The 13145-nt window shown below is 35.3% G+C and overlaps 1 protein-coding gene across 1 annotated transcript in view; it reads left to right on the top strand.

Moving 5' to 3' along the window:
* cntn3a.2 (contactin 3a, tandem duplicate 2) overlaps nucleotides 1-13145 on the top strand; it is a 95233-nt gene that overhangs the window by 71569 nt on the left and 10519 nt on the right. The window contains exons 12-17 of the mRNA XM_052091309.1: nucleotides 426-595; nucleotides 4252-4369; nucleotides 8041-8199; nucleotides 8567-8716; nucleotides 10106-10176; nucleotides 10473-10707. Coding sequence (XP_051947269.1) covers nucleotides 426-595; nucleotides 4252-4369; nucleotides 8041-8199; nucleotides 8567-8716; nucleotides 10106-10176; nucleotides 10473-10707 — 903 coding nt within the window. The remainder of the gene's footprint in view (nucleotides 1-425; nucleotides 596-4251; nucleotides 4370-8040; nucleotides 8200-8566; nucleotides 8717-10105; nucleotides 10177-10472; nucleotides 10708-13145) is intronic.

Raw genomic sequence — 13145 nt, 5'->3', positions numbered from 1 at the left:
GTGGGTTGTTTTGTGAACTTCTCACAATGTAATGCAGGCTTTGAAAAAAAGCTAAGATTATTGATATACATTGAAGGATGGGGCGGTGCAAACTATATTGGACCCAAAAGCAAACTTACATTAAAAGGTCCTTTTTCATTCTAAGGGTCAGAGAGAAAGTTGGAAACAGTTTGGAAAAAGAAAAGTTTTTTGGACTGCAGTCATAAAAATATTGATTAAATGGATTTAAAATGTATAAAGAATGGATTAAAAATTGGGCCTCAAGGAAATAAATTATTAATAAATGTATTATATGAATCCTTTTATACTTTATGCCTCCTAATTAGATTCAATCAGTGTAAGACAACCAATACAAATAATAGTCTGAACATTTAAATGTTCATTTAATAACTTCATGACAAGCTGTTTGGTCTGATTTTGAACAGATCCTACACAAATCACCCAGGGTCCAGGTGATATGGAGATCATTGTCGGGGAGAGCATCGTTCTGCCCTGCCAGATCTCTTGTGACCCTGCTCTGGACGTTTCCTTCTCTTGGGCATTCAATGGGCAGCTCCTCAACAAGCCAGACCAACATTATGAGCATGTGGGTGGGGTAAGTCTTTAGTAGTGACATATTCTATATACAGTATTGTATCTATCTACAGTGGGGACCTGAAGTCTAAGACCACATTGAAAATCTAGTTTTTTTTTTTTTGCTTTCATCTAAACATGAAAGTAAACTGAAAGTGTAAGTATTTTGAAAAATGGAAACAAAGAAAAGCTCTGACGTAAAAATATTTAGTAGCTAATCAGAAGTAAGCACATTTTTGGCATTGACTGTGTTAACTCCTTTGTTTAAAAGGTCGGCTATTCTTGCTTCCATTGAAGCACACTAGATGCTCTTTGAAACATCCTTAAATTATTCCAGGATAACATGGATAGTCAGATTTCACACAAATTTGTGCCAGCTTGAGTGCATTAAAGCAAAAGCAGGACATGCAGTACTAAATACAAAGACATGATCAAATTTGGGAAATTTTAAACTTTTCACTCATACAGTATTGTTAATATTAAATGTAATGACATTTTTTTTTAAGTTAGATAAGTGCAAAATACAAGCATTTTCACTGGTGGTTTTGACGTTTGGACCCCACTGTATAATCTGTTCTATCTACATTATCTGTCAATACATTGAAATGTTACATTTTAGTGTCTATTCAAACATATCAAATGTATTTGTAAACCTTTTGCTAATTCTTCCATAATTATTATGCATCCATTATTATTATAACCATATTAATTGAAAGATCACATTGAATATTTGGAAAATTTGAGTTATTACAAAATGTATTTGTCACACCCATTCATATAAAGTCGAACCTAAAATCTTAATTTTGGTTAAAAATAAGCTATTGGATGTTAAGCATCAATGCTAATGTTAATCATCAACTACCCAAAATAGCTGAAAATGTATGAAAAAAAGGCTTTTAACATTTGTATACACACACGCTTATAACACATTTTGCTTCATTTAAGTCAGTGATTCTTATCAGTAATTAGATTCCAGTATTTATGAATTCTCTGATGCCACCCGTCTTGTAGGATTATCAGTCTGAAGTTCACAGTTTGGAAGAATTCATTTCCATAATGAAACTAAATCTGTGGCATAACATCTTTACTGCTGAAATAGCAGATTTACCTCTTGTTTACCATCCACAATCTCACCCTCAGATAAAACCACACATCTTATTTAATGTTATTTAATTGACTTGAAATTTAAGCGCTTTTATTAAATTTGTGTAGCTTTCAGTGCTAAATACTTGAGTGCAGCAGTGCACCAAGCACAGACAAAATCAAAGTGAATAGGCATACTGATACTATTCATAAACTACAGCAATAAAGAATACTTTCCAGGATTTTAGACTGAGAATTTATCATTCAGATTTAATGTAGGTGATTACCTCATTTTCAAAACACTAACCAAATTGTATTAAATTATTGTTATGTTTTTATAAGCATAACATTTACTTTAGTTTGTCAGATTGGCTTTGTTCACACTGCACCCAATTCTGATTTGATTTTGAAATCCTATATGTAGGACTTCATGCTCACAATGTAATTTTGTAAGTTTTGAAATTGGATCCAGTTGTTCAAACAGAGTAGTCAATAACTGGTTGCCAATGTAATTACTTAAGTGCCAGCTTACTGTAGTTCAGTCATGTCAGCTCTCGGAAATATGACATCTTGATAAGATATTGGTCTTGATAGTAGAGTCTTGTGCCCAAGTACAAAGTCCAGAGACTTGCTACTGCTAGAACATTCACAGACATACTGAGTTAGCATGTGGACATGCTGCTGCTGCTTAATTAGACAAAACACAAAACATGCTGCACCCACTGTATGCTAGCTAGGTGTTCCATGGCCACTGGCCGAATAGCGTAATGCTAGTAAATGACATTTCTTTGTGTGCCTTGGCCTGCTTGGCCAAAAGGCTTAAACAGCTAGTGACCTGACCTGAATTTGTTCCTGGAAAGCCCAGAGCTTATTTAACTTAGCCTATCTATGTGCAGGGCTTGACATTAACACCCATCCACCTGCTAAATGTTGGAAGAAATCGGCAGTGGCGGGTAACTCCGTCACCCTACTAGCCACTTTGGCGGAGGATGAAGCCACATCAAATTTACTTGTAAAATGTATTCATTTCTGTTAAAAAAAGGAAAGAACAATGGTAAACTTTTAAATAGTTAAGTAAAATTTAGAATGGTAAACGTGGTTAAAATGTGGACTTCCATGGACAAATCGACAAATTATTGACAAAGTTTTACTTCTGTTCTAACTGCCCATGTTTGCCTTCAGATATTCTAAGAGATGACATATCATTAGGCTTGTGTCCTGCTGAACTCATATAATTGTTGTTCAAATAAAATGCGTATGCGGTTAATTCTCCAGTTAGTTTTTCGCTTTTTGTGGTATACTTTGGAATACCACTAGCCACAGTGGCCGGTGAGCCAAAAAGTTAATGTTGAGCCCTGCCTATGTGTGGATTTATTTAAACTAATGACCTAAGTCCAGATTTGTCTAGCAGGCCTTACCGTGCAAGCTGTTTGAAGAAAAAGCCCCAGTAACCACCTGAGCATTTTCAGAGAAAAACTCACAGCACCTGAAAAACTGAGTATTTTATTGTTAGACAAAGAAAGATAGACAAGTTGATTGACTACCCGATTACATATCAAAGGACCAATTAAACCATGCAAGCCGATTGGCTTAGCATGTCACATGTGAGCTAGTCAATTGGCTTTCAGATAACATGTTCAAAGAATGGCTTGCTCCACATAGAGTTACATGGCTGAATTTCAGTAATTTATTGTAGTTTACATATTCATACTTGTTCACTCATTCAATATTTAATATATAGCGAAAGCTGAAAAAAGTGAGAACCTGAGTTTAGACATCTGTAGCCACTACTGCACATTGTGTATGAAATTACACACTACATGAAAAACTATGACATATCTGATTTGATTCTGATTTCAAAGCACATACTGTAAGGATGTGTTTGGATCAGGTTTGTAAAAATACAATTTCAAATTGTTGTTTTTTGTTGTTTGGATTCAAATGCACAAAAAAAATTCAGATTTTTGCAGCCTATCTGAATAAAGCCTATATATATATTACTTTTATTAAGGTGCTTATTATAAGCATAATTTCATAATGTATAAGGAATCTTATTACTAACCTATATCACCTGATCATGTTGATAATTGAATATGTCACCTTACCCGTTTTCACAGTACTTCTTCTATTCCTTTGCCTGGGCACTTTCAAAGTTCACCTCTACTCCTTATGCGCGCAACATTCAATGCTTCTAATTGCAGTGTGTGGATTTAGTATTCATCACTTGCACGGTTTAATATCACAGGATGTCGGCACACTGAATCCAATCACACTACATCTTTAATGTGATTAAGCTCTAATTAGCCAATTAGCCAGTAGGTTTGTTTGCTGGTTTCAGAGCAGTGTTGTTGTAGCCTCAGGGTTGGCCAGATGGAATGTTTATCCATGACGGGTGATTCAAACATGGCAGTGAACAGCCTTTGCCAAAAATCCTCCATTAGCTGTGGTGTTTGGCCACATTTTTCAGTCCCAAACCAAGCAGGATGTATGCACTTACAGAATCACTTGCTGGGGAATATAGCAAACAAGCCACATACCTTGCTGTAGCATTAAAGTACCATTTGATCAAGTGGATGTGTGTGTTTATATCCCTAGAGCACATCTGGAGATCTCATGATACGAAATATACAGCTGAAACATGCCGGAAAATACGTCTGTGCGGTCGACACGGATGTTGAGAGTTTATCGGGTGTAGCCATTTTAATCGTCAAAGGTAAGTGAACAACAGCTTCAAAAATGTATTTAAAATTAATGAGCAACTAAGTTAGCTAACTTTTTATTAGCTGTTTTAATCAGTTTACTTACTAATGTGAATAAATCAGATCCATATAGTGTAAAAAATTATAATAATAATTTTCAAGCACAGTAGCCCAGACCATTTAAAATTGATATTCTAATATTTCAACATAATTTGTTTTACATCCAAAATGTATCCGTAAAAGACAAAAGGGAGGCAAAATTAAATGTGCCTTCCTTCGCTTTAAAGTATCTTCAAGGTTCAAAACAAGTTAAACTCAGTCGACAAAATTTGTGGCACAATGTTGATTACACAGAAATTAATGTCGACTTAAGTCCCTCCTTTTCTTTAAAAAAAGCAAAAATCTGGGTTACAATGAAAGTGAATAGGGCCAATCCGTAAACGTTAAAATCAGGGGCATAACATCCATTATAATTCAATAATAACTAAAATCATCCCCCATTTTTTGAATAATAATAATTACATATTAATATGTTTATTTTGCTTAATTGTTGTGCAAGGGGTAAAATTACAGCTGTTTGCCTAAATCAAAGTCTTTAAGACACAGCAGAAGCCTCTGTCAGTTGCTTCGGCAGTGGGCGGAACTAACTAAAAAGCGCTATTCACATTGGCTAGCTCTAACATGATGGTTCCAATTTTGATTCAGCAAATCAGTTTGGGTAAACACAGACAAGGTGATTAATATTAAGCATGACAGACACTGGACTGCTGACAAAATGCAGTCTACCTGAGACAAAACTTGAGCAAAAAGAGAAGTCATCTTTGACTATTGTAAAATAATGTTGTTAAACAGGTAAAAACATTAAACATTTTTAGTAACTTTTAGCGAGTTTTTAATCTCAGACCTCTTTATTTGAAACTCTGAATGACCAATAACATCTCATATACAACCACTGGCCAAATTATTGAAGGGGCAATAGTGGCATATCTATTTTAGAAGAAAAAAAAAATTATAATAAGAATAAAGATCAGTCAACAGTGTAGACAGAATGGAGACCCATGCTACTGAAATTGTTCGGGCAAGACCATATTTGACACTGCCATTATGGAATATTTTTTAAGCTTTGATTCTTTGGTTCTGGCTGTATTCAAAGAACGAAAACCAAAAATGAACACATTTTTTTGCGGAACGTAACCGAAAATGGGAACAAAGTCCCTTCAAATGTTCCGGAGTAAAAACGTTATTTTTTAAATGCTGGTAACCGGTTAATAAATGGTTTATTTCATTCTGATTCTTTTTTCATGAAACTAAAGACCAAAGGGTTTACTACAATACATTTTTGCAATTACACCACTTCCTGTTACCCATATAAATGGGGCTTCACTCTTTAGTAGAGCATGATAAGCGTTTGCTTTGATCCTGAAGGAAACGCTGAATATCTTTTTGGCAACTATATATATTTAACACATATACATGCATGATTAATCCAGATGAAAGGAAAGGAAAAATATCAAGGTAAAAAGTAAATTTCTCAATTGTTTCCAAGTCTTTGCCGAATTATTATTAGGTATGATGCTTTTATATAGATTTAATGCTGCTGGGTTGTGACAGAGAAGCAGATCTGTAATTATAACAAATAATTTATAAATAAGATAAAATTCTTAAACCATTATAAAATAATTCAAATTAAATAATTTGCAAAAGATAACATTTAGTCTAAATGTGCCCATGCAGTGTGTGCGTGTATGCAGAAGAGAGAGATTTAGGCTATTCATTGATTTTAGATGGCCAGATGTATATTTGAAATAATAAAGGCTGTTTGGAGGAAGTGCTCATCACAAATGGTTTCTGTCGGAGATCACGTCTTTTATGTGTTTGTTAACGCATATGTGGCATTTATATATGTATATGTGCTCAAGTATGTCGGTGAATCCCAAAGTCTGATGTAAAGGGAAACCCATCTTTTACAATGTACTGTACTGTATGTATCTACCCTGTGCATCATGCAGCTTTCCTATCTTCTGCTGCTTCCTCACATTTAACGGCTTTCTGGTGTACGTGTAAATGAGCTTTTATTACTTTATATTCACGGAAATGATTACTCCACCCCCTGTATAAAGTCATTATTGACAGCGCTATGTTGATGAACTAACGTAGTTCAAATTATGGATGTGTGACATAGTTATAGGGTTTCGGTAACCGTCGTGACTAGCTAGTTAATTTCTCCAATGATGCATCATACTATGGTTGTTAAGCAATGAGTTACTTCGTTGTATGGGAAATGCACCCCAGATAATTTTTTCTCTTGTGAGATCTGGCAGCACTGGAATATCACCCACACTTAGCACAAAGTAGTCATTTTAAAAAAGAATGTTATTAACTGTTCTTTAATTTCATTCTCCAGAACACTGGAATGAAAAAATACAGTTTCTGCTCAGAACGAACCAAAATGAAAAACATTTCATTTTTAGTCCCTGTCAATGCATGTCATCATGCCCACATTGGGTTAATGCAACAAGTGAAGACTTTAAAAATTCAAATAAAATCCAAATTACTTGAACGCCAGGGTCATATATGAATTTGGCATAATGGAGTGGAAGAAGGAGTTCCTGTTAGATGGAATGGGGCCTTCCATTAATTTATAAATTATTGTATTGGTCGTAGTCTGTAGATGGCACTGCATGATTTGTCTGTTTACTTTATTGAAAGTGTTGTGTTGGCGATTAGAAAGATAATAACGCTTCATTATAATCAAGAATAGTTTAAGATATCAGGGCGAGATAATCTGGAGCGTAATTAGAAGAAAAAAAAGATCTACTAAAATATTTGATTGAAATTCCTTCATGGACTGCCACTGGGGTTTGTGAAAGCTGGAAATTTAGATTGGAATTTGGATTGCAAATCTAATACAATTCATCTCACAAATGGATACCTTTCAAATAGATACCTTTCAATTGAGTTTAGCCTGACATGCCAACTTCGACTACTATAACTCGCAATAGAGTAAATAGCTTATAAGAATGTAAAACTCTTGTATTAACCAGAAGGGGTTTATTTTGTGATAGTGAATGACTGACTACACTATCTCATTTTATACTGTACATGGCTGCTTACCAAAATAAATAAATAAATGGACATGATATATTGATTTGAGTTGATATTATTTTATTAGGTGAGAAGAAAGAGACTGGCGAGAGTCATTAAACTAGCACAGATGTAGACATTTGGTTGCCTTGATTAGAACAACGGTTAATTAAACAGTTTATTTGACAATATTTGACTGCAGAATGTGTAATAGTGCTAGATGATTGTGTAGAAGTCATGTCAGACCACTTAACAGTATGGAATTTTAATATTTTCAAATGTGTCAAATTTGTTCAGTGTAGTAGGAGATGGAGCATTTCTGTCCACATTTTAATTGCTTTTTTGGAGCTTTTCAAAGGAGACGTGGTTTAGCTGGTAGGAAAACAGCTCCAAACAAACAAACATGCCACTGAATATTCGGCTTTACAACAATGGAGACTTCTTACAAAAGAAATGGCTTAAAATGTAATAACAGCTTTTAGAAAGCATAATGGGGCGATAAGGGAAGAGCTTCTTGGCAGGGGGTGAGCAAGGTTAAATGTCAGTGAAGGTAACTTCATTTGTAATTGCTAATTTAGTGCTAATTGGCTGATTGAATCAGGCCCTCCAGGAGCTCCAGATGGCATAACAGTGGAGGAGATCACGGACAGCACTGCTCAGCTTTCTTGGAGACCCGGCCAGGACAACGGCAGCCCCATCACAAGCTATATCATCCAGGCCAAGACGGCTTTCACTGTGGGCTGGCAGGCGGTGAACACGGGTAACAATACAGGATTAGCTAAAGCTAGTCAAGTGAAGCATCAATTCAGTGAAAGGCTGAAATTATCATAGCAGGTCTCATCTGCTTTTAAAAAAGGAGCTTATGCTTTCTTTGAGGACATATAAGGACCTCTAAGTACTACTAGCGCAGAATGACTTAATCTGCTGCTTGCCTTGTCAAATTTTATTTGAATTCATTGAAATAACATCCCACCCAGAAAGAGATGTGGAATAGAAAAATGTATGTTTTTTGACATTCCTGGTTCACTGTAAACATTGGCTTAGCATAGCGTTGCTGTTGTTGACTTTGCGGCACCGTGTAATCCAGGCCTTTTCGGTTAAGCTGTGGCTTTTCTGTTTGCTCTCAGTCCCAGAGGTGATTGATGGGAACACACTGACGGCAACGGTGGTGGATCTGAATGCATGGGTGGAATATGAGTTCCGAGTGCTGGCCAGAAACAGCGTCGGCGTGGGGGAACCAAGTCCGGCTTCTCTTAAGACGAGAACTGAAGATGCAGGTGAGTCACCAACCATGTTGGGTAAATTACTCAGAAATTACCAATACATCTCTCAAATTATTATCAGATTACTTAACAGATTAGTTCATTAAAAGTAATCACATTAAGTTACTAGGGGTGCCATTATCTGTATTTGTGTCTGTATCTGTTCATATGAAAAAAATTATATGTATCTGTCTCTGTATTTTGATAGAACCGGGTGTGGGCGGGTCTTAAACTAGAAGTTTATCAAAACTAAATTAAATGCCCATTTATAAATGTTTCTTTTATAGTTTCTATTAATAAAATATGCCTTTATATCAAAATAATTATTTTTATTACTATTATTGTCTGTGCATGTATAACAACATTATTCTGAAGGCAGGAGATGTCAAGCAAAATGTGAAATGTCAAGCACACATTTTGCACTGAATAATAAATACAAATTCAAACATTAAAGAAATAAAAATAAAATCAATATAGACTACAAACAGGTGAAGGTCCCATAAGTCTATCAGGAATTTTTATGATAAGATACCATTATTTAGTTAAAAAATAATAATAATAATAATGTTACATTTATATTGCACCTTACCAGATAATAAATAAACAAGTATTCTAGTCCTATCTAGTCTTAAAGAAACAGCTGATTTCTTTCACATATGGTGCTGGGCGCACATTCATCATTTTTCATTTTCATTTTTGGGTGAACTATCCCTTTAAAAATTATAACACTTTTAGAAATTCCAAACTTTTTTGGAAATAATCTTTATATATTTAAAGCTTTGTTTTGTTGGCCACAGTGAGAATAAAAAAATTGTAGCCGGCCACATAAAACGACAACTTTAAGTCCAAACAGAAGCCTCTGCCAACTGGTTGAATCAGCAAAACAAATGGCAAAACGAACACGCACTTACCTGCAGAGACTTACCTGCTTTTCATCAAATCAGTTACGACTACTGAGGGAACGTTACATCACTTAGTTAAAATTCATGAGCCAGGTTGATAAGGTTTTTAATACGTTTTCCCCCCTCTTTGCAAATTGTTCCTATGCCTTGGTTCTTAGTGCCTGTATATTTCAAATATCTCATGATTATGTAATCCATTTTGGTGCATTCAGTGCTTTAGTGGCTCTTTTTATTCTTGTGCATCATGGAACAAATTCTGGTTGTGTTATTGTGAAGAGACTTTTGAAAAATGGTTAAATTCATGAGCAACAAAGCCAATTAACTCTACACTGCCCACAAAAGCTTTAAAAGCAGTTGCTAAGGGACTGGAACTTGCTTAATTTGATATTGATAATTTGAATACAAGATGGAAAGTAAAAAAAGAAAAGAAACAAGAAAGCTAGGCCATGAATCTTCTGTTCTGAAAATGTTGCTTTATTTTCCTTTCTTTTCCTGTTCTCAGTTCCTGATACAGCCCCCGCCGATGTCGGAGGTGGGGGTGGCTCCAAGTCAGAGTTAGTAATAACATGGGAGGTAAGTCATCTGTCTACATTATCACTCCCTCTGCGCGAGGTAATAGTTTTGGCTAATTAAATGGAATTGAATGGGGGTGTTTATTACTTCAGTCAAAGCCAAGCTTGTTTTCCATCTGGGCCCTTTAGTCCCGTAATGGCATTCAATTCAGATTTGGTTGTATATTAGAAAGCAGCTCATTTGCGCTTTTGAGAGCCTGCGTCTCTTTGCCAAAACAGCATGGGATTTTGAATGGCTCTGGGTGTGAACTTAGTCTGTATGTTTTAATATCACTACAGTTTTTGTTTCCCTCCCAGCCTGTGCCTGAGGAACTACAAAATGGAGACGGTTTTGGTTACATCATTGCTTTACGGCCGCTAGGAGAGGTCAACTGGACACACGCAGTCACCTCCGTACCAGGGCAGTCCCGTTTCGTGTACCGGAATGAGAGCCTTCCACCATTTTCACCTTTTAATGTGAAAGTGGGTGCCTACAACACCAAAGGCCAGGGACCATTCAGCCCCATCACCATTGTGTTCTCGGCTGAGAATGGTGAGATTGTAAATCACATTAAAATTGCACAAAAAATGTTACAAAGGAGGGAATATAAAGCTTTTTTGAGCCATTGCATGTAGATGCATTTCTGGTACAAACCTTAAAAAGCCTATATTTTAGTTTGGCTTGTCACAAATGAAAATTAAAAAAGTAAAAGACCGTACTTTTTCTTTTTCCTAAGAATTTGGCAGTCGTTTTTGTGGTTATTGTTAAGTTCCTGGAAAACCTTAGCTTTTGTCACACAGCACATAAATCTGATTTGTTTTTAAATCCATTCCATTCATTTTGTAAGTGATGAAATTGGATCCGTTTGTTGACTGTAGAATATATCTGTTTTCTACATCGGTTGCCATGGTAATGACCTGAGGTGATAGCAGGGTGCCAAAAATAAGTAAGGGTAGCTATCAGAATGGAAAACTGAAAATGTTGTACATTCATGACATCTCGCCATGGTGCTGAACTCATAAAGCACATCAGATGACATACTGTAAGTGTCAGAGGCATTGCTGTATTTACACATTCATGCATACTGCATGTGTCCAAAAACGTTTGCTCGTTCACTTATTTGCTATTCAATACATGAATGCCACATGTGAGCGCAAGCTCAGACACAGCTGTAGACGTGTATGTCCCAACACCATATTGAATAATGAACAAAACAAACATGAAAAAAATGTATGAAATCCAATCTGACCATTCAGAATGAAACGCATTTCAAAAAATCTGATTTTTATAAAATTTCAAATCATATATGGATGTAGTCGTGATTGTGATTGTAAAAATGGTATGTCATGTGCTTTTTTGCTGTTTAGACTACAATCAACTAAAAAAATGTGAGTTTGATTTTTGCTGCCTATCTGAACAAAGCCCTTGTTTCCTTGTTATGTACCTAAAACTGTGTTCTCTTAAAAAACACGAGGACATAATCAATTCCTTTACCAGTGCTTTTTACATGCAGCTTTAAAAGAACATTCTTAATTATAAATACCTACTGTGTTTCACACATTTCACATCTCCGGCACGTAAGTGGCGCATATTCATTTTGACGCACACATTAACAGGTTGCAGTATTCACACTGCATGTGTAGCATGACCGTAGATTTTCTATGCTATTTTGCTTTTCGTCACACGCTGAACTCAAACAGAAAACATGGTGAACGTGCCCTGTAAATTATTCCTTATTATGAGCAGTCTTTTGCAATATATGCTTTTATGATGCAACATAATATAATATAGTGTACCTGCACACAAACAGCACTTTTAATATGTCTGAAGATTTAGGCAGTTAATAGCCTATAGCTATGGTTTCAGTGTAAATTATTTCCCGATTGAGGACATGTTGGCTTCACATATAAATAAGATGTCATGATAATCAAGTTTGTAATAGATCTCATAAAATCACTAATGATTACCATTTTTTAATTTATAGCAATAAACAAAAGAAATACTTCATGGGGTAACACAACATTATGGATGGCAACTTTCCTTTTCAATTCAACATTAGTAATTATTTGCCTGAAGAACTATATTAGTACTTTACTTTTTTGGTATAGCAATTACAAAGCACATCTGTTTACCATGTTTACAATGTCAGATGATTTTAGCTCTAAAACCTTAGATTGGCATGCTCAGTATTTATAGTACCACTGTGGCATTCTTTTAGCTAGTTAGAATCACGGTGTGACTTCAGATGGGTCCTTTATTGCCAGTTTGATATTTGCTATTACAGCATAGAGTGACGGGCAGACAGCGTTCTGTCAGTAAGCAACAGTATTAATTGAATTTCTGTACAGATAATGTTTTTTGTGTCACTCAGCTATCCCATTAAAATAAAGGCCAGTCATTTACAATTTCCAGAGATTTTGCAACAGTCTTACTCTCATATCTCCACTAGCTATTGTAATGAAGGACACAATCTTCTCTTCTCGGCTCTTCTCTTCTAGTCTTGTGTCCTCTCTTCTGTTGTCTACTCTTCTTGCCTTGTGTCTTCACTAGGGATGGGAATCGTTAGGAATTGAATGATTCCAGTTCAGATTCTGATTCCTTTTACCGATTCTGGTTCCTCTTAATGATTCTCTCTGTGCCTTCGAGGAAGAATTAGTTGAAATAAGAAATACAAGGATTATTATTGCATTTACTGCCCACAGCAGCCTGTTGCCAAATGATGAGATCATTTCAGATTTCTGCAGATTGAACAAACCGGATATAAACTGAATATATGTTTGCATACTTTTTAGAGGCATAAATGCAATCCAATAATTGTTTCTTACTATATATATATATATATATATATTTATATGTGTGTGTAAACAAACAATAAATGTGATAACATATTTAATTAATTAATGTATTATTTATATAATTCCACTGATTACAACAAAACATGTGTGTATCTTTAACTTCACATTGTCATATTAATAAACACTTAATAACTG

Source organism: Xyrauchen texanus, chromosome 25 (genome assembly GCF_025860055.1).
Source record: "Xyrauchen texanus isolate HMW12.3.18 chromosome 25, RBS_HiC_50CHRs, whole genome shotgun sequence".
In the NCBI taxonomy this organism is placed as follows: domain Eukaryota; kingdom Metazoa; phylum Chordata; class Actinopteri; order Cypriniformes; family Catostomidae; genus Xyrauchen; species Xyrauchen texanus.
This window is presented reverse-complemented; position numbering and strand designations above follow the sequence as displayed.